The 23502-nt window shown below is 36.2% G+C and overlaps 1 protein-coding gene across 1 annotated transcript in view; it reads right to left on the bottom strand.

Annotated features, from left to right (window-relative positions):
- LOC106058713 (C-type mannose receptor 2-like) overlaps positions 1–23502 on the bottom strand; it is a 40597-nt gene that overhangs the window by 7770 nt on the left and 9325 nt on the right. Inside the window, exons 5-11 of the mRNA XM_056004420.1 lie at positions 21297–21406; positions 20956–21095; positions 16598–17085; positions 12404–12516; positions 3673–3731; positions 3460–3551; positions 781–850 (exon numbers count right to left, since the gene is read on the bottom strand). Of these exons, the coding sequence (XP_055860395.1) occupies positions 781–850; positions 3460–3551; positions 3673–3731; positions 12404–12516; positions 16598–17085; positions 20956–21095; positions 21297–21406 (1072 nt within the window). The remainder of the gene's footprint in view (positions 1–780; positions 851–3459; positions 3552–3672; positions 3732–12403; positions 12517–16597; positions 17086–20955; positions 21096–21296; positions 21407–23502) is intronic.

The raw sequence follows: 23502 nt of genomic DNA, 5'->3' as shown, positions 1-23502 counted from the left end.
GTTTCCTTTGTCCAAACTCACATATTCGGATCTCCATGTTAACAGTAGAGCAAGATATACACTCAAACGTGGCTCGAACGTCATGCAGAGTGCAAAAATAAAAATAATAATAAAACAAAGCTTACAGGAAGTAGCCTATAGAGGTATCAATTAGTTTGGATCAGTCATGTTATTACATTTGTTATAGATCTAGACCAACAACAATTAATCTGTGCGATCAGAAATAGTTTTAAGAATTGGTTCATGCTATTAGCGTTCTCAGTACGTACTACGCTATGATCCTATCATTCATCAATCTTATCTGCACCTGTTAGAAAAATGGAGGGGGGGGGATGAAAGGAATAGCTGGGTGGATTTTACCGTAACTACTTTTTAAAAGCATTTACAGAAGAAAAAAAAGGAGTACGAGCTGAATTCGAACTCGTGGATAACGCCCCCTGAGGCCGGGCCTGTTAACCACTCGGCTAGTGGGCTACTTCTGACTGAGAAGATTCTATAGTTAGATACTAGTTTAGAGCCGCGACTTATTAAGAGGACAAATAAAGCTTATACCACCACTTCAGTCAATTTCTTTTCTTGTTCAAAAATAATTAATTACAAATAGTTAATAAACTAATTAGTTCTTTTTTTTTTAAATCGATTCTTGTGTTGGCTTGAAAATGGAATAATTGTACAAAATTTCAGCTTGATGCAAGATTGGGTAGAAACAACTTGTGCAAACTTTTTTTACCAGACAGAATGAGTTGATTGATATAAGCTGTGTAACAAAAAAATACCTACCTAATTTCTTGATACAAACGTATGGCCTGACATAATTGCAATTATCGTCATTCCAACTTCCATAGTACAGCTATTTTCATGTTAATATTAAAAATGTAAATAAATAAACTTGTAAATAAATAAACATGGAAATAAATAAACATGGGAATAAAGATAAAATTTGATTAATATATAGATCAAAGCAAGAGAGAAAACTAAACTAATTCCATTTGCGATGTCTCCGTAGGACTTTGAAAATCACATGGAAAGAAAAAGTGTGCAATACTGTGATCCTTGCGCGAACAGGTATTCCCAGCATCTTTACAGCCCTCAGACAATGCCGCTTGCGCTGGCTTGGACATGTTCGCCGGATGGAGGACAATCGCATCCCGAAAGTCATCCTCTATGGTCAACTCGCGACTGGCACAAGAAAAACTGGTCGCCCCCACCTCCGTTATATAGGTGTAATAAAACGGGACCTCAAATCAGTGAACATCAATACTGACCATTGGGAAGACATAGCTCTATACCGCACCAGATGGAGAGAGACAGTGACCAAGAAAGCTATGGACAGTGAAAGAACATGGGCCTCAGTTCAGGAAGAAAAACGTACAATACGAAAAATGGGCAGCTCCTCTACAACCGAAGCAAAAGCCACCTTAACCTGCGATATTTGTGGACGGGAGTGTCTCTCCAAAATAAGGCTCCACAGCCACATGAGGAAGTGTGCTCTGTGATGAACCATAGTCGTTCTACGACTGAAGGAGGCCAATGAATACCAAGCTGTGTGAGACGGAGGCACTGAGAAATAGAGAGGGGAAGATCCTAGAAAGAAATTTAGAAATACATAGGCTGATAAATAAAATGTATTTTATAATAATATAATAGAAATATAATACAAATAACCTTAGAATGAAATACTTAACTAAAATATCTACAACAATTTACTTCTACAATATACTCTACTTTTTCACATGTTTCATAGAACTGAATTACACCGAGGTGTTTTTGAATTTTTTGTAAATCAATTTTTTCTAAAAACAATCACTTTTTTCTTTGTTCAATAGAACAGATACTGGTATGGAAAATAGTTATAGTCCCCAAGGTCAATATAATGATGAGATGCTGAGGGCTGGCAAATTGGGAGCCCCGTGTGAATTGATGGCAACAAGTAAACTGTATGTCGCTTTCAAGTATTTCGTAGAGGAAAGAATGCTTGTGAAGAAGTCTTGGTTTTAGAGGTGTGGATTTGAATTATGGCCACTTTGATATAGGGTGAGGGGACAATGGATACTGAAATTCACAGACCGGAAGTGAGTGTGATTGTGAGGACGTTTACTAGCGGGCCGTTCCGATCCAAAGCAACAAACCGATGTTAGAATCCAGGGTCCAAAAGAAGGAGCGTTGAATGAGGGCAGTGTATGTAAAAAAAAAAAAGAAGAAAAAAAGTAAAGTACCCCTTTCAGACATTGCAATTTATGGGACAGATCTTGAAGCATAGTAAAGACTTAGAGCTACGCTAGTAGAAGATTTCTGCTATATTTGAGATTTGATGAAGTTTCGCAATATTTGGCTCTAAAATATTTATGTTTGAGTACTTGCAATATATATTTATTTCAAAGTATAATAAAAGTACAATGGACCTCATTCACCGGAAAGAACAATCACCTGATAATATTAATATAACAATGAAAAAAATGTCACGTGATAATTATTATTCATTAAAATTAGATCGTAATTTGTATAGAAGAGATAGAAGATCATGTGGCTCAATGTTGTTTGTTTGCGATTGGTGAATAAATTCCATTAATTTGGCTAGAGAACTAGAAATTATAAAGTCTTCGGGTATTCCCGCATGTATGCTCTATTCATTTAAGACATTTAAAAAAATCAATGTTCAGGAAAATAACTCTAGATCAGTGATTCCCAAAGTGGTCTATATAGACCCCCAGGGGTCTATGGGGACTTCCAGGGGGTCTACGGAAGTGAAGAAATAAATTGGGGGTCTATGGCCTGTAAATGGGGGTCTACGATAGTGGATCTCATTGAAGCATGTCGTGACTTTAAATTTCATTTCCCATTAATGAGTTGTGCCTTAGTTAATCCTTTGAAGTTTAATCGAATGAATTTTTCTCTATTATAACATTTTAAAATTGTAACATCTTATTTTAAAGCTTTATTTTATTTTGCTTCATTTTAATTTTAATTTCATCAATGAATATATATGGTCTAGAAATCACAGAAAAAAACACATTTGAGGTTGATGAATCTTACAAAAATGCAGGGGGTTTACCGAAAACTGGAAAACATGGCAAGGGGTCTACGAGACTAAAAAGTTTGGGAACCACTGCTCTAGATCTAAATGGCTTTCATTAGAATATCATATATCCTAGTAGATATAAACTTCACTTAGGAAGGTTTTTTTTCGGGGAATGGGCGGGGGAAGGTGGGTGGGGATGGGAAATAATGCAGTATTAAAAAAATGCTCCATTTTGTTGTTGTTTTTTAGGCAATTAAATCGCTCTATAAGTTAAAGAAAAGAGTTTTTGTCTGTTTTTTTTTCTAAGTGTTTTGTATGTTTGTCTTGTTCCAGTCACTATATACACTAATATACAGCTTCAATTAAAGACGCTTCCAAATGAAGTCTTAAAGCTAACCAGCGTACTTTTTAGTTTTAAGAAATGTTTCTCTTTATTTTACCTCCACACAATCTTCAGATGCTCTGTAGTTATTTGGTTCCCCTGCTAACCAACGCTGGAAGTTATACGATGTCCCGTCAGTCCATTCAAACACTAAAATGTATAATTTATGTAATAACATATAAGACTGTACTAGCGTTAACATATTTTGAAATGAATACACCGCGGCTTGTTATAAATAACTATTTTATGTACACAGCGCCATTGACCTCACCTGTTTCCTGTGATGAATCATGCAGGCCAATCCAAATTTCATACACGCCATATTCAATACTAGACGTGAAACAGTTATAAAATGTGTTATCAAATAATTTGTAATTGGTTTGTTGAAGAAGTGAATTAGCGCACCCACACACACACACACATACACACACATAGATACATACATACACATCCCTATATAACTTTAATTTTACGAGTGGCATCCCTAAAACCAACAAAATTTCGTTCACAACACCCTTATCATGAAAAGGGGGGCTGGTGTCTGGGAGAGCGTCTGAGCTGGCCCCCAGTGCTACCAGTGCTATGTGAAGAAGGTGTGGATAATATGATGTATCGAAATGAAACTTACAAGTAATTTATTTCACAATTTTCCTGTTGTTTTTTTTTTGTTGTTGTTGTTGTTGTTTTTTGTTGTTTTCATTAAAACAAATTGTTAAGTATTTTGCACAGAAGAAAAATTCATTTTGGAGATAGCATTGGAGAGGCAGCGGGGTTTCCACGTAAGCCATCAAAGAGGTCGGGAGGGGGGGGGGAGGGGGTGCTATCATCACCCCCAGAGTGATCCGCATTTTGTCGCCTACGGAGTTTTAGAAATTCCTCCTCCTGTCGACTGCAACTCTATTCTTCTCCTAGAAGATCATATATAAAAAAAGTACGTATTAAATATGGATGAGATGCGTTTCGCATGTCAAGTGTAATAAAGAAGGAGCTCGCACTGGCCATTTCCATTATGTGCGAGAATGATATATAAATATAGAAACGCGTGAGTCTGTAATGGACAAGATCGTTGAAAGGTCGTATTGGTGTTATGTAATAAGTCTTATAGCGGACTTATTTTTAGATTTACAACGCAAAAGTCACCTATATAACATGAAAGGGAGTCCGGGGAAATTCAAACGTTTTGCCATAATAAAAAGCAGAAAAAAATCGCATTTTTAAGACTTAAATCCTCCCGCACCGTTCGGCTAAAGCTTGCAATCATTGAAGCCTCTTGATTGCTCTGAAGTAAGAGGTAAGTTAATTTACCGCATTGGTTCATGGTTGTTCATTATCTGTGTTTTCCTTCTAGTGTGTGCTTGTGGTAAGTCTAAAAATAAACAACTGCATAATATTTTCTTCTTGTTTTAAAATTGGTTTGTATGTATCTGCATAAAAAAATCCAAAGATTGCTTTAAGAGGACCTCCAACGTAGTGTATACCTAATGTCACAGATTACATTATAGAATTGTTTGTACATTTCACTTTTGAAAGTAATATAAGCCCTCGACATGAGTCTCGGGATTTAATCCTCAAATTTAGACACTTGTCATTCAAGTCAGGATTTACCCAAGGGACTTAATTAGTATGTTTGAAATCTATTGGTTGATTTGAATTTAAACAAAGACATTTTTGAAAAGAGTTAGCGCCAGAGAATTGGCGGTAGTAAGAAAGTAAAGTCAGTCGATAATATTAAGTCCTTGTAGCTAGTCACGTTTCGAAGAGCTCTGTTTGAAAAGCCTTTGTAATATGTTCCATGCTCATTGATTTGTAATTTGTACATAAACTGTACTTACGTTGTATTTAATAAAGTTCCAGAGTTTTGTTTTATCAAAGAATTGTCAATTGTGATTCTAGATCTTCATTTTTTGTTAACTATTGAATTCAAATAAAATCCCCGGCATCACAACACATCGTGACGTCATACCATCCGAATGAATGTTGTGACATATTTGGCACTCTCCGACTAACAAAAGTTCATGGACAACTTTTAACGAAATTTATTCAAGATCTAGATCTGGGACCAATTTCTAAACTCTTCAAAGGAACTTCATTCTTATTAACGGAGGACAGAATTTCTGTGTTTAACAGGTCAGTTGGTTATCGATAATTCTTTTATAAAGATTTTCGTTAGAGTTACGTCTAACTCACGAAAACTATTATTATATGTAATTGGCAAAAGGAATAAGACCAATATACATAATAACTGGCATTATAAAAAAGACCAGTAAAGCAAATAACTGGCAATATAAAAGACCAGTAAAGCAAATAACTGGCAGTATAAAAAAGACCAGTAAATCAAATAACTGGCGTTATAAAGAAGACCAGATTTAACCAACTGTTAAACCAGTAAAAAGTACATCGGCTCAATAGATCTATATTATTATTATATCTGAGATAAAGCCAAAATCCAGATATTGAACATTTTGCTCCAATACAAGAAACTAACAAAGAAATTAAATATGGCTTCCAGTTCTAGAACACAACGATTCTTCGAATTAATAGAATTTGCCAAAGAAAAGCAAATTTCAAAGCCAGACCAGTGGGCAGAGAAACAAGAAGAAAAAGAATATCAAGAGCAAGAATCTGAAAAACGCATACAATTAGAAGAAAAAAAATTACAAGAATCTGAAAAACGCATGCAATTAGAAGAAAAAAAATTGCAAGACGCCGAAAAACAAAGGCAAGAATCTGAAAAACAAAGGCAAGACGCCGAAAAGCAAAGACAACATGAAAAAGAAAAAATGGAATTCGAAAGGCAAAATAAAGAAAGCATTTCAATTCAAGGTCACTCAAGTATGTTTGACAAATACAGATTAATGAACAAAATATCGGCATTCAACGAAAACATTGACAATATGGACTCGTATCTCATAAGATTTGAAGAAATAGCTACAACATCCGGTCTACCTGAAGCACATTGGTCGAGCTCACTCCTCACCCTTTTGACTGGCAAAGCTGTCAACATTTGCTCACAACTGTCAATCAATGAACGCAGCACTTACTCTGATATCAAGGAAGCTCTACTGCGCCAATACGGAGCAACTTCAGCCAACTATAGAAAGAAATTCTATAATGAAAGGCCACAGCAAAATGATGATCCTCAAATTTTTGTAGCTAATATGTCAATGTGGTTTGATAGATGGGTATCCATGGCAAAAATAGAAGAAAGTTACCAAGCTCTTCGTCAACATATTATTATCGACAACATTACCCATGCTCACTCAGAAGATATTCAATCCTACATTATAGAGAGAAATCCTACTGATATACAGACATTAACCAAGATCATCAGACAATATAGAGCAGCCTATCCAAACAAGTCAGTCAAACCATCTGTCGAAGAAAATTTTGTCTGCTTTGCTCAAGACAAAAATGCAAGATATAAGTCAGATGACAAAGTCAAATGCAACAAATGTCATAAACTAGGGCATTTCACGTCTCAATGCCGCAGCAGAACCACAGAATGTTCATTTTGCCATAAAAAGGGTCACCAAACTCATGAATGTTGGAAAAAACAGGCAGTCTCCAAAAATCAAAATTTTGATAGACCCACATCACCAACTCAAAGATACAGCAATAGAGAGCAATACAATCTCAACAAAGCACCTAGAAATAATAAACCAGATAACAACAAACCTCGCTACAGAAGTCATTCACAGGACTCCAGACCACAATATATGCCAAACAGAAGCTCATATAACAGAAGCTATTACAATGAGCACTCAACTATGACAGTCATTGCAAAGTCCAATGGTCTCAAATTTTACCCAGGCTTTGTAGGAGACAAGAAGGTGGAAGTTCTTCGTGACACCGGAAGCACGTCCACATTAGTACATGAACGCTTCGTACACGCAAACCGTTTCACAGGCAACCACGTCCAAGCCACTGCATTCAACGGAACTGTCAGCAAGTTGCCTGAAGCCATCATTTATGTTACTACACCATTCTTCAGTGGTCAAACAAAAGCATTAGTAACACCCAATCTACCAGTGGACCTAATCATTGGAAACATAGAGGGAGTTAAAGAATGCACTCCTCAAGAACTTACTGAATGGACGAATGCCATACAGCAAGGTCAAAAATGTTTAGCAGTAATGACAAGATCCATGACCAGACAACAAGAACATTTGGCACCTGAACAAGTTAGCCAAAATAATCACATGGCTACCTCAGTTACTCAAGTTATGCAGAATGCAACAGAACCAGTTACTAGTCCAGTAGCCAGCAACAATCAAGAACACTCAACATGGACACCCCCAGTTACATCAAGCCCATCCCTACCGGTCATAAGTCCACCTCCAATTCCCGAATGTCCATTGTTGAACTTTGAAGAACAATACGACATGCCCAGAGTCTCTAACAATGATACAAGAACTCTAACTAGTCAAACTGAAGTCCATCAAGACAAGTCATATTTCACACATGATGACTTCAAAGAAGAACAGAAACGAGATCCAACATTGCGAATACTTTATCAGAAGGCTCAAGCAAACAAACAACTGAATCTACCAAATAAACCATATTTTCAAGATGGCCTCCTGGTGAAGAATGCCATGCATAAAGACAATACCATTCAGCAAATAATAGTGCCACAGAAATACAGGAAAGAAATACTGGCAACAGGACATAACATTCCACACGCCAGCCATATGGGTGTAGTCAAAACTAAAGCCAGAATCCTCAAAGAATTTTATTGGCCAAGTATCATTAAAGACGTCAAGAAATACGTGAAGTCATGTCATATTTGCCAAGTCAAAGGACCTAAGAACAACAAATCACAGGCACCTATTCAGGATATGGAATTGACAGACAAGCCATTCCAAAAAGTCTCAGTTGATTTGATTGGTCCTATGCCAGTAGCTTCAGCAAGAAACCATCGATATGTCCTGACATTGATTGACACATGTACAAGATGGACAGAAGCAGTACCTCTAGTCAACATTACAGCACTTGACATAACCAGAGCTTTGTCAGAGATATTTTCCAGAATTGGTTTCCCAGAAGTTATCCTCTCTGACAGAGGCACACAGTTCACAGCTGACATTACCAAAGACTTCATGAACATGTACCACATCAAGATGAAGTTCACAACGCCCTATCATCCCCAAAGCAACGGGCTTTGCGAACGATTCAACGGTACTTTGAAGAGGTGCATTTCAAAAATAGCACACGACAATCCACAGAATTGGGACTTATTGCTACCAGCAGCTCTGTTTGCATACAGAGAAAGTCCTCAAGAAACCACAGGATTCTCACCTTTTGAGATGGTTTATGGCGCCAACCCACGAGGACCAATGGCAATCCTCAAAGAAGCTATTATTCGCCAAAACTCAATCTCATCAGAAACCAAGACAGCGTTTCAACATGTGCAAGATACCAGAAACATAGTCATATCTGCATGTGGAAAAGCAAATGAAGCCACAGCCATAGCAAACTCCAATACCAGAATGAGAGTCAATGGAAACAGAACACTGAAACAATTTGAACCAGGAGATCAAGTATGTCTGTTACTACCAGACAAAAGCAACAGACTATTCATCAAATGGCAAGGTCCATTCCCCATACTCAGAAAGATAACAGATGTTGATTATGAGATAGACATACACAACAAAAAGAAAATCTATCACGTCAACATGTTACAAAAATATAACACAATAACTGAAGGTTCCACAAGCCCAGAACAAAATGAAAGAGCCATATCATGTCTTGCAGTCATACCAGAAGAAGATGAAAATGACACGTCTGAATTTGACGACATCAATATGCCACAAACAACTACCAAACAAACTGAATTTTGGCAAGACATCAAACTCAATTCAATGACACCGCAAAAGCAGAAAGAACTGACTACCATTCTCAAAGAAAATTCAGAAATATTCACAGATGTTCCAGGCAAAACGTCAATTGCGGAACACAATATAATACTTACTGATTCCAAGCCTACTAAAGCAAGACCTTATCCATTACCAGTACACTACAGAGACTTTCTTAAACAAGAAATTAATCAACTATTAGAGCAAGGAATCATTGAACATTCCAACTCTCCATATGCTGCACCAATAGTCCTTGTCAAACGAAAGCAAACGACAACTCCAAGAATGTGTGTCGACTTCAGACAGTTGAACAAAATAACCCAACTCGACTCATATCCTATGCCAAATCCTGAAGATCTTATGACTAAATTTTCAGAGGCAAAGTTCTTCACCAAAATAGACCTGTCCAGAGGTTATTATCAAATACCAGTCAGACAAGAATGCAAACAGTTTACGGCATTCACCACAGCTTATGGACTATTCCATTTCAACTTCATGCCATTTGGTCTAGTCAACGCCAGCAGTACCTTTAATAGAGCCATTCACAGCATACTAGGCAACCGCTCTGACACAGTGTCATATATAGATGACATTTGCATATTCCATAAGACATGGAACGAACATATCAAAGGACTACAAGAAGTTTTCAGCATACTGAAACAACATGGTTTTACCATAAAGCCTAGTAAGGTAGAACTAGCCATGTCAGAAATATCCTTCCTGGGTTATAAAGTCAGCTACAATTCGCTGAGACCACAAGAGAACATTATTCAACGCATACTAGACATCAAAGTCCCCACCAGTAAAAAGCAAGTGAGAAGTATTTTGGGTCTGTGTAATTTCTACAGACATTTCATACCAGGTTACACAGCACTCATAGCTCCATTGACCGAACTCACTAAGAAAGGACAACCAACGAAGATTCCATGGTCTACAGAGTTACATACCACGGTTGAGAACATTAAAACTGAATTTTCAAGAGACACTATTCTCAAACTTCCAAATCCAGAGAAGCAATTTTACCTCGCCACAGATGCTTCATCTTCAGCCATAGGAGCATGCCTAATGCAGAGTTACCAAGACACTTCACAGAAATGCCAAGAGACGTTGCACCCAGTATTTTTCATCAGCAGGAAGTTGTCACCAGCTGAAACCAGATACTCAACCATCGAACGGGAATGTCTAGCCATTGTATGGGCCATTGCCAAGTTCTCCAGATATCTACTAGGTGCCCATTTCACACTCCTAACTGATCATGCACCACTAGCATTTCTAAACTCAAAGAAGTTAGCGAACAGTCGTTTAACTCGTTGGAGTCTACAACTTACAGACTACCAATTTGAGGTCAAGACAATTCCTGGACGTGAGAATGTCTTCGCTGACACACTTTCCAGATGTATTTAATTCTTAACATAATTGTATATATATTTTTCTTCCACATATTTTTTTCAACAGCTATATCAGATGTTACATTTATTTCAGCACCAAGCAACCCACTGAGGAAGGTCACTCATTCAAGATACTTTGTTTATTATGTTTCAGCATCTTTGCATATGACATGCATCAGACATCTTAATTTTTAAATCATGTGCATTTTATTTCAGGTATTTTATTTCAGGTCGAATATTATTGCATATATCCTATTTTAATAGTACAGATACATGACAGACAATTGGAATTTTTCATTGCTTCACACATGTTGAGATTTATATCACATTGAGTATTATTATTCAGAAGATTGATCACACTGGGTATTATTTTCTCAGAAGATTGTCATGTACTATCACAATTATTTTTTCTATGTCAATTTTTCATATGCAATATATTTTTTCCATGTACACATTTTCACAAATGAGTTATAATGTCATATTTTAATTTCATCATGAAGCTTCATAACTTGTTCAATTCAAGATTTATGCTTTGTGCAACTTTTGATATTGTTCATGACAGGCATTGTCTCATTTTCATAACCACTTGTATAGTGAAACAGGTGTTCAAAGTCATCAATAATTTTATTCACTGCATTTACATATTTTTTATCTCCAAGTTGACTTTATTTTGTCATATGTTACCTCAACCATTTTTCTATAATTTCATGTATGGTATTTTGTGTATATTTAAATATTTTTAATACATATGAGCATTTCTATTACCATACAAATGCTAAATGGAGGGGGGGGTAATATGTCACAGATTACATTATAGAATTGTTTGTACATTTCACTTTTGAAAGTAATATAAGCCCTCGACATGAGTCTCGGGATTTAATCCTCAAATTTAGACACTTGTCATTCAAGTCAGGATTTACCCAAGGGACTTAATTAGTATGTTTGAAATCTATTGGTTGATTTGAATTTAAACAAAGACATTTTTGAAAAGAGTTAGCGCCAGAGAATTGGCGGTAGTAAGAAAGTAAAGTCAGTCGATAATATTAAGTCCTTGTAGCTAGTCACGTTTCGAAGAGCTCTGTTTGAAAAGCCTTTGTAATATGTTCCATGCTCATTGATTTGTAATTTGTACATAAACTGTACTTACGTTGTATTTAATAAAGTTCCAGAGTTTTGTTTTATCAAAGAATTGTCAATTGTGATTCTAGATCTTCATTTTTTGTTAACTATTGAATTCAAATAAAATCCCCGGCATCACAACACATCGTGACGTCATACCATCCGAATGAATGTTGTGACACCTAATTTAAGCGTGAAGAAAACAGCGATTACACTTAAGTTTTAATAGAAACAGGCCGACTCACGGACAGAGACACTAGAGTGACTAGACAAACGTAGTAACGGCAGCGTAAGATGTCCAAGAAAATGATCACCACTCTCTTTAAATAAGCATTGTCCGGCTATACATTTAACACGATGAAACTCTCTCTCTCTCTCTCTCTCTCTCTCTCTCTCTCTCTCTCTCTCTGTGCGACTTATACATTGCATTAAAAAAAAATTGCACAAAAAATGTGATTAAGTTAGTTGACTTTTTGTTGATGTAGTTTAGGGGGATTAGCAAGAGCGTCATGAGGACATAATAGTTACTAAACTCTTGTTACTACTCAAGTGAATTATGACTAATTTTTGGATAAACTAATAGACTATATCATCTACCATTTAAGTACAATTTATTTTAGCAACGTATTATACTGTAACTTACGCAATTCTATTGAGAAAATCATTCTCTAAACGGCTATGAATGCTGGGTAAGTTGGCACCAAGACTCTCGCAATATTTCCTGGCTCCGTGCCAATCTTCTCCTTTTAATATGACCTATAAAATTATAATTTCAGAAACAAAGGTTATTCATGTAGGCTACTTAAATTGTAAGTTTTATTTTATTAACACACCAGTTAATTATGTAAATTTTTAGTACTTAGTTTAGAACGAAAATATTTAATTGGAGATTTTGAAAGGGGCGGAAAATTAATACATAGAAAACACACTCTGGGTGAATCCGGTGTACAAAATAAAGGAAATGTTGTTAACCTAATTTTATTTTTCTCGCAATGCTTCTATTCAAGTCAGAACTTCATATAGAGCCTGGGTCCAGGAACCTGGACAGCTGATTTCAAAAATGGCTCTAACGATTATCTAGAAATGTAACAGTTGGTGTATATCGATTAGAAGCTAATTACTAGCTCCATGGGCACACGGTAGCACTCTAGTTTGACTGCTATAATTTTTCAAGTAAAAAAAATAAATAAATGTAAATTTGGCTGGAGACTATATCTAGGTCTAGAGGCTGTATGGCGTAGTCAGCCGAATGACCGTAGTTATGCGATAACAGTAAATTTAATGTTGCTTCAATTTGATTAAAGTTTATAAGCGTTGCTTATATATTTACGCAAATCTAATATAGATTACATCTACATTCTACATCTAGAAGTACATCTAGACTAGATCTTAAGAGTTTGAAATCAAAACGTTAGGTCTAGTGTAAAGTCTAGATGTCCGTATAATAAACATACCAATAAATAAACGCAGAAATTTGCTTTACTTGCTGGCCACATCAGGAAATGCGGACGTTCAGCTTTGAGGCAATCAAGCAGTTGACTGTGTTACGGGTTCTATACCCAAACTGAATAGGATATTTCTTTTTTTTTTATATATATGTATTTTATTATATCTAGAGTTTAACGATGAAGGAATTGTCTTTTTAAAAAATACATATTTAAAAAAAATGTTTGTTAAAAGTGTAAGATCAATTTTGTGCCTTTTTTTTTTTTTTTTTTTTTGCAATGTGGTATCAAATGTTCTACGGACTTTTTGTTTGAATTATAATTTACTTAAAAGACAAATGGCCACCTAATTAGCAACAATAACTTATATTTAATAAGAAGATCAAGTCCAGGTATGGAGTTCAACATATAGGTAGACCACAAGTCTACTTTAGCGGCCCCCGAAAGGGGAAAAGACGCTATTAGTTTTGTGCGAAATGTCTGTCCGTCTGTCCATCCGTCCCGTTTAGATCTCGTAAACTAGAAAAGATATTGAAAATCCGACATCACAATATTTTAGACCATTCAAAGTTCTGATGCAACGGCTACTTTTTTTTTCCTGAAAGCGAAAAAACTAATTTTTAAAATCAGTTATGCAAGCAGGTTTTTAAAGAGAAAAAGCTAATTAGTATGCATTATAAGTTAGACCTAATTTAAAATAAATAGTAATCTTATAAACTTCATTTTCTTGAACTTTTTTTTTATACATCGTTTGAAAGAGTTCAAATAAGAGATTGAGCCTTTCCAAAACAATTACATTTTGTAAGACCAGGAGAGGCTTGGTAAAGCTTAGCTTCCGAACCGATGGTCCCGGGTTCGAATCCTGTTGAAGACTGGGATTTTCAACTTCGGAATCCTTGGGCTCCTCTGAGTCTACCCAGCTCTAATGGGTACCTGACATTAGTTGGGGAAAATTAAAGGCGGTTGGTCGTTGTGCTGGCTACATGACACCCTCGTTAACCGTAGGCCACAAAATCAGATGAACTTTACATCATCTGCCCTATAGACCACAAGGTCTGAAAGGGGAAGTAATTAGGCCAGGTTCACATCTAACTTTGCATTCACTTGCACGTATCCTTTGATCTGCAGCACCATTGGGGCACTACACAAGATCTGTCAATCTTCTTTCTCCATTCTTATCTCTCATTTGTCTTTGATATAATTTCATTTGGATGTTCTTTCTGAAAATATTGAAGCCTGCCTGGGTGGACCACTTCGGGGGCCGATTTTAAGTTTGTGTTTTCACACAAACTGTCTTTGTAACCTTGTTATTTACTTGTTTACTTTATTGTTAAAATCGCAAATAGTTGAACTATTTAAAAGTTGGATATTTACTTTCGAATTTTGTCACATCTTTTTATAGCTTTAATACATTTTATCTAGAGTTAATGCGGCGTTGACAGACAGACAGACAGATAGATAGATAGGTAGATAGATAGATAGATAGATAGATAGATAGATAGATAGATGGATAGATAGATAGATAGATAGATAGATAGATAGATAGATAGATAGATAGATAGATAGATAGATGGGGTATATAAATGTTGATGTTAATGTACAAAAGCCGACAAATAATCATTGAGTGTCTTCAGGACTTATTAATTTTTTTATTTTTTTTTTGGATGTGCGGGTCTTATTATTACGTTATTATCAAGCATTAATCTACCACCTTCGGACAGTGGTTATGCTTGACAGGGGTCTGGCAAAATATGTAGGTCACAGCTGGGGCTGCATAGCCACGGGAAATACTGCATTCCTTATTAATCTTCGGACTCGAAGACGAGCCTTTTATTTTATTATCAAGCATCCCCTTTAGGTTTTTCTGGGTAGAGGAATAGATAGAAGAATTAATTAATTAATTTATTAATTAAAGAATGATAGTAACAACATGGTACTTAATTATTTTTTGGCATGTTTCGATTGTTCCTTCAGAACAAACGATTAATACAGTGTATTCCAAAAACCGAAAGAATACCCTTTCGAGACTATCAGTACAACAGCATAGAGCGCATACCAATCGCCAAATAAACATATCCAAAACTGGGGAAGAGGGAAATAAGTGATACATAGGCTAAAAGTAGGTATCGGGGGGGGGGCGATATAAAGTGGGCCGTTTTAATTTAACATAACAGATACTGGAATCTACGTGCTAAAACCATGGAGACTTAGGACGGGACAAAACTCGTGTGCTACATTGGAAATTGTCAGACAACTAATGCGGGGGAGAGCAGAAAGATGCAATTTAAATAAAATATATATAAGTAGTAGGAGGAACCCCTATCGTTTTATTAAAAGTGGATAAGATAAAAAGAGGCGGGTGTTAACTGATCGAAATAACAAGCGTGGACCCTGGCAATAAATCAACGGGCGTAGCCAGTGTTGAATTATAATTAATAGCTATCTAAATCTAACACAGTGCCTAGATCACGATTTCTGTAAAAAAACAACAACCCTGGACAATAGACTTTTTCCCTATCTAGATCTAGGTCTATATTTATTAGATTCAGTTGTATCACCTTATCTCTGATGCTATATAGTCTTTACAGGAATTTAGAGACCTATAAGGAGAAGACGTTTCTATAGGTCTACATCTTATAATACAGACGTTACTTCAAAAAAGAAGATGATTACGTCCTTCGCGTCATGCATTCAGTCATGCATATTAACCAATGACTTAAATTCTGCCAAGTCACTGCTTATCCTGGCTAGTTCAGGCAACCCATTCCATGCTCTAATAACACTAGGGAAGAAGGAGTATTTGTACAAATTTGTCCTAGCATATGGGATGAGGAATGTACCTTTATCTTTGTGTCTTTCTGAGTATTTTATTAAAATTTTGTTTTTGTATTTGAAGATTATGGTTCAATGTTTTATGTATAATTGCTACTTTACTTTTGCGTCTTCTGTCCTGAAAGCTTTCTAAATTTAGTGATTTAACATCTCAAATAAAAGATTCATTTTTGTTTTTGAAAAGAATGTTTTCTAGTCTAGATTTAGGTCTATTTGTCAGATGTTTAAAAATAACTATTGACGATTCCTATCTAAAACGAAATAAAGATTTATTTTACTTAGATCTACCAAAAGAAAAGAAAGCTATACGTATTTAAAACAAGTAAATATATACTAAAACACTATATTGAGTGAAATAGTTTTGAAATTACATATATTGAATCAGTCATGTTAATAATTTTGTAAATATCTACATTGACAGCAATAAATGTGTGTGATGTGTGCCCACTATTCTGTTTGGCAAGAAAAACATACGCTATGTTTAGTAAAATATATTTAAGTACATTAATTCACCGCACAGCTCACTATGACAGTATATTGATAAAAAAAAACTAAATTACCTTGTAGCATTTATCCATATTTGGAATCCACCCAGAAGGACACTGTACATCATTCGCAGCTTCACGGATCACTAAAGATTTGGGTCGAGATTTTCGGACAACAAACTTATCGGTGTCTGTCTCATCCAGGATCTGCTTCGGTCTGCTGATCGTTTGAGAATGCAGACCTGGAACTAAGCGTGGGCTTACAACAGAGCGTGTCAGGGTAGCAAGACTCATTCTTGACATTGTATCATCAATAGAAGTGTCCGGCCAATTCATGGAAGTGTCCTGCCAATTCATGGAAGTGTCCTGCCTGTTTAAAGACGTGTCCAGCCTGTTTGTAGCAGTGTTCTGCCTGTTCATAGAAGTATCCAGCCAGTTCATAGCAGTGTCCTGCTTGTTCATAGCAGTGTCCTGCCTGTTCTCACACAGAAACGGTAATGAATTGTTACAATTATTTGCCTTCCACACAAACGACTTCAAGGCCACACATCCAGAGACTGCTGCTGTGAAAAGGACATTTTGTTTTAATGCAACGCTCTTCAAAGAAAATAGCAATCAAAATATAAAAAAAAACTCTTACAAAAAAAAAAACTTAGATAAAGGGAAGAACCACAAAATCACAGCCGCATAAATCATCACTGCAAAGTTTAACTCCCTTTTTTTTCATATAAAACTAAATTAATTAGTAACAACGAATTGATTTAATAATTGTTGTGACCTAATATTAGGTTAGGTCATAAGACCAGTGACCTGTACTGTACTGGCAAGTTAGTCCAGTGGTACTTTGTGGTCCCAATCATATTATCTAGGCTAATAACTATAGCCTCTAAATGTACAAAGCTACTGAGACAGACAAGTAATAATACTGAGATTTCAGTTGCAACAAAAAAAAAAGGAGTTTATTTACAAACAAAAGAAAAAGATCATGGAAAATATAAATGTTCCGGTCAATATAATTAAAGAACCATCATCATAGAGGCACAATAATGTCTTATGCCGAAAAACCAAAAAGATGGTTTACAATAATATCATACAGCATTAACAATGAAATGACGTCATTATTGAGACATTTTATGTCAAATACCAAAAAGATGGTTTACAATAATATCATACATGCATAGACAATGAAATGACGTCATTTATGAGACACACTACTGTCTCGTATCTAAACAAAAGATGTCTTTAAAAAAACATACAGGAGAGGATAAGAGACTAAGTAGACCTATACTATTTACATAAACCAACTTAGTACTAACAAATAAATAAAGTCTACTTAGCTCATTATTGAAAAACACTTCTCACAACAGTGGCACACTCCTCTTGAGTAACACAGTAATAGAACAACAACACAAGCATTAGTTAAACATTATAGAGATTTAGTTCAAACTACACTGGTCAGACTACACTGGTCAGTTAAAAGACTCAAGAGAGAGTGGCAATTGTAAACAGTTGACAGGGACTTAAATCAAGTAATAAAGGGGACTAACTCTAATAAAAATAAATAAAGGTAGCCACCCTTATTGTCCCTCTTGTCACAATTGTGAACATTGATACTGACCATTGGACAGACATAGCTCTAGACCGCACTAGGTGGGGGAGAGACGGTGACCAAGAAAGCTATGGACAATGAAAAAACATGCGCGTCACCTATGGAAGAAAAGCGCGTCATCTGAAAAATGTCCGGCTCCTCTGCCACCAAAGCGAAAGCCACATTAGCCTGCGATATATGTGGAGGGGAGTCTCTCCAAAATAGGGCTCCAAAGTCACACGAAAAAGTGTTCGAGATGAACCATAGTAATTATACGACTAAAGGAGGCCAACTAATATTTTGATTGTATATTGATATCGAGTATGAATAATTGTGCAAAATTTCAACTTGATCCGAGAATCGGAAGTGGGAGAAAAAGGGTGCACAATATTTGTACCAGACAGAATGTAAATTTTGTAGAAAGCATATAATCTAATTTTAAAACGATTCAATTTTTTCATTAGTTGGGCGCGGTGGCTGAGTGGTTAAGCGCTCGGCTTCCGAACCAGGGGTCCTGGGTTCGAATCTCGGTGAAGACTGGGATTTTGAATTTCGGGATTTTTAGGGCGCCACTGAGTCCACCCAACTCTAATGGATGCCTGACTTTGTTGTTGGTCACATGACACCCTGCTCGTTAACCGTTGGCCACAGAAACAGATGACCTTAACATCTTTTTGTTTTCTCATTAGCTAGATCTAAATTTTGATTGTAAATCTAGTTTTAAATATAATAATCATATGATGTAATAAAAGCAACCGTTTCGTCATTTCTAAATACAGTAATGTTGTTGCAAGATTTATATGTGTCACAGGCTGCTCCAAGAACAGAACGACTTCAGAGGCGGCCTTAGGAGCTGGCCAGTGGATCAACCACTATAGGCTACGACTCAATGGGAATCACCGCTATAGGAGATTCCCTTGTCATCATCATCTTCGGAACCAAAACCAGTTCCCATAAACGAGTAGTTAATCTTTATAACAGAAGCCTTTCTTGGTATCTATATGATACTTAATACAGTGGTCATTTCTTTTATAGCTTTAAATAACGTAGTGCCAGTGTCTACGTCAGGTGCCATGTTTTGTAACAATAATAAGGCCTATAACATTAGAAGCAGACGTGCCCGGTAAACTATATATAGTCTACGCTCAATGTTCAGTACATTTATGTGTTTATTCTGTTTAGTTTATCTTGAAATATTTCAGCTCGTATACAATAGTCTCACACATAGTCATAGAGAGTACAAGTTGTTATAGTAAGTTAAAGTAAACTTCGTAAAATTCAATGTGCAATTTATATCATCAACATAAGTTAAAAGCCGTTTACACCACAATGGTAAATAAGAATACAATTGACGAAGAACATTATACATGTCTGCTGCTTGGTGCTTCTGTAGCTGGTGGTTTTACTACAGGGTTGGGTAGCCAGCCTTACGCCCAACAATCTTCCTTTTTTTTTAGCCGAGCTTGGGATTGTAATAAATTTAACAAGTTTTAATGTTCACATATTTCCCCTTTCAGACCCTTCCTTCTATATGGCAGATGATGTAAAGGTCATCTGTTTCTTTGGCTCAAGGTTAACGAGGGTCCCATGTGACCAACACAACACTTTTGTCCGGTACCCATTACAGCTGGGTGGATTCAAAAGCGCACATGATCCTGAAATTAATAATCCAAGTCTTCACCAGTATTCGAACCCGAGACCCCGGTTGAGAAGCGAAGCGCTTTACCGCTCGATCACCATTACAAATATTTTTTTAAAATTGATTTTTATGCAGAAAGCTATGAATTATGAGTGGATAAATATTTGGTCTGCTTATATTAAAGTATGTCAGCATCATGAATATAATGTGACCGGTAAAGTTAAACAAAAAAAAAAAAAAGAAAAGTGTTTTTTTTTTTAATTCTCTCAAAACATTGAAAATATTTATAGGTATAAAAGTAAACAGAGTTGAAAATGTTGGACAAATATTTAGGACCGAATAATCATTTTAAACTGATATCGTTTTTTTAATTATTATTATTTAGAGATGTTTATACATAAAGAGTATTTTTTTTAATAGTAATAGTAGTAATAGAGTTATTGTATTGTGTAGAGGTGTTCAATCTGGGTCTGTAGAGTTTGTGCAGATCGTAGAAGATTAATGGCGTGTTTCTGTACGTAGAGTATTACTTTTGAGTTCTTGTTAATAGACACACAGATCCAGACACTCAACAATAAAGTCAATCATCAAGTGCGTATAGAATATAAACGTTTAATTCAGAACGTCAACTGTCGGGAACAGTCTTAGTCTCAGTCACTAGACCGGGAACAGTTTTAGTCTCAGTCACTAGACCGGGAACAATCTTAGTCTCAGTCACTAGACCGGGAACAGTCTTAGTCTCAGTCACTAGACCGGGAACAGTCTAGTCCCAGTCACTAGACCGGGAACAATCTTAGTCTCAGTCACTAGGCCGGGAACAGTCTTAGTCTCAGTCACTAGACCGGGAACAGTCTTAGTCTCAGTCACTAGACCGGGAACAGTCTTAGTCTCAGTCACTAGACAGGTAACAGTCTTAGTCTCAGTCACTAGACCGGGAACAGTCTTAGTCTCAGTCACTAGACCGGGAACAGTCAAGTCTCAGTCACTAGACCGGGAACAGTCTAGTCTCAGTCACTAGACCGGGAACAGTCTAGTCCCAGTCACTAGACTCAAAGATGTTGCCCCTATGAAAGCCTAGCCTCAACTGTTTATCTATATCTACACTACAGTCTCGCTTACCCAGATTGCTTCTCCTACAATTGATAGTGATATGGGGATGTAGGCATCAGATCTGGGTAAAATGTGCGTCTTTATTATGGGTCTTACCTTTACCTGTTGATATCCATGGATATGGATCTTGCATTTCTCCGCTGTCCCATTTAAAGCTACCATTATTTAATGATAATCCAGTCCATATTGAGATTGAATTGGTTTCTACGATTGACTTCAGATACAGTAGTGTCCGTCTGTAAGTAGGTATAACAAGCCATACATACATGTATTTTGTGTATTTAAAAAAAAAAAAAAGAAAAAGTATCTAATTTAAAACTTTCGGAAATCTAAACAAAAAAGGTGAACAATTGTAGGCATCTTTTTTTTTTCAATCAGGCAAATAAAATGTCATAAATTAATTATAAGTTACTGACACATTTCAAATATTTTGTTACCTGTCTGTGATAGTCACCAAGTTCTGATTCTGTTCTCTACACAATCTCTGAGCCTCTTCCCATGGTCTACGCTCTGTGTATAATGTATAGCAAGTTCTGGGACTTCCTTTCTGGAAAATATTGACAAATAACCCTAATTGGTAGTGTGAAAGTGAAATGCTTCCTATGTAATCAAATAAGTTCGTAATACAAACTTGCTTAGAAAATTTTTATGCGAAAATAAGCGATATAAGCGAAAATGATCATTTTCCTTTCAATTAACTCTTTCTCTCTGTAATTATTTACCACATTCTGGTGGAATCAACGCTGTTATCGTCAGTTAGGAGAGAAAGAGTTAAAATAACTTTATCTATTTCTTGTGTTCAGTTACGAGCCACAATTTGGAACAGTTCCGTCTTGAATGAAAATCTTAAACAGATTAATGTAACAATTATATTTAAAATGCCCAGTTTTAAATACACGGTTCGGCTTTTATTTTAAAGCCACGGATCTTTAAGGAAATCCATTTTCATTATTTCCCAACAATTTTTTAAGTTTACAAAATAAATGGCCAAATGCTGTTGTGGGAATATCAGTACTAAAAAACTCGTAAAGTATTTACTAGCCTTTTAGACCGACCCTTTCAGGCTACCATTTTAATAGCAATGTCACGATTGTATTCAGGGGCGTAGCTAGGAATTTTCCATCGTTATGGGGCTCGGGTACTTTATCTCATTTGGGGCCCTTGCATTTTGAGTAATATTTAATTTTTTATGTAAAATGTGGGGGGTGGGCCTGAGGAATTTTAAAATTCTTCCCTTCCTCCAGAAAACCCTTGCTACGCCACTGATTGTATTGCTAAAGAGCTAGGTATTGTATCCACAATCATATGACATATGCGGATTCGGAGCTGACTATAAGTATATTCCAACTCAGTACTTGGATACACTAAAGAAAAACAGCACTGAATATATTCTTCTTGGGTTGAATGCTTTCAAACTTAGTTCATTAATAGAATTAACCCAGTGTGATATGAACAATAAGAGATAAATCACTTGTACAATGATAACTTGGCTGACACAAAATATTGCTGCAGAATAAAAAACAACATATGCGATCAATAATAATTAAGCTGTGAACGTAAATATAGACATCCCAATGGTCTAGAGCAGTGATGCCCAAAATACGGCCCGCGGGCCAGATCCGGCCCGCGATGTGGTTTTATCCGGCCCGCCGAAACGTCTGCACAAAGTGTAAAATTTATCTTTACCCACGTTAGGGTCCTGACTTTTTCTCTGATGCATTGGTACCAAGCCATTTACAATGTGTAGGTTTATGAAATGAGAGAGCCGAAGAATCTTCAAGTTGACTCTGAATTTAGAATCATACCAGGAAAATTGAACGGATCTTTAATTATTTTTGTTTTGGAACATGATAATAAACCAACATATTTGTTTTGTAAATTGTAGCTGTTTTAAAAACAACAACATCTATACGGCTTTTTAAAACAAATATGACGGCATTCTTGGTTTGAGCCGCGAATAAAAAGGTTGTTAAACTAAGACTAGAAATTGGAGGATCGATGGGAATATTTACCAAAAAGAGACAAGAAAATGAGTCGTTGGTAAAGCTAGCTACAATGTTGCTCACATTTTAAGAGAGAAATGAAGCCAGTTAATATCCTATAAATTAATGCAAGTATTAGATCCACTGGTTTCTAATACAATTCTTTTAGGTCAATTTCATTTCGTTTATGTGGCCCGCGACACGAGTGACGGAAAATAAAAATGGCCCACAGGTCGAATTAGGCTGAGCATCACTGGTCTAGAGGTTAAGTTTGCTTAGTGCGTTTTCGCTAGTCGGTGTTGCCGTTTCCAAGGTCACTGGTTCGAGTCTTGGTCGGCGCAGTCTCTTATTTTCGTCGCATTTGATTCACTACTTTCTCTCATTTAAAAACGTGGTCCCTGGTGCTGCTGTTCATTTATGTTTGATCAATAATAATCCATCGAAAATAAGCACACTGAACAATGTTCTTACTTGGAACAATGACCAAAACCTAAGGACCCAGATAGCTAGCTCTACGTCTATTAATAGAGTATCTTACAAATATTTTTTCGTATTACTTTCGTCACTCTAATAAATTCTGCAATATATGTGGGAGGAAGTGTCTTTCCAAAGTAGGGCTCCACAGTCACACGAGAAAGTGTTCGAGATGAACCATAGTCCC

This window comes from Biomphalaria glabrata, chromosome 11, assembly GCF_947242115.1.
Source record: "Biomphalaria glabrata chromosome 11, xgBioGlab47.1, whole genome shotgun sequence".
NCBI lineage: Eukaryota > Metazoa > Mollusca > Gastropoda > Planorbidae > Biomphalaria > Biomphalaria glabrata.
The sequence above is the reverse complement of the archived record's forward strand: the minus strand, read 5'-3'. Positions and strand labels throughout refer to the sequence as shown.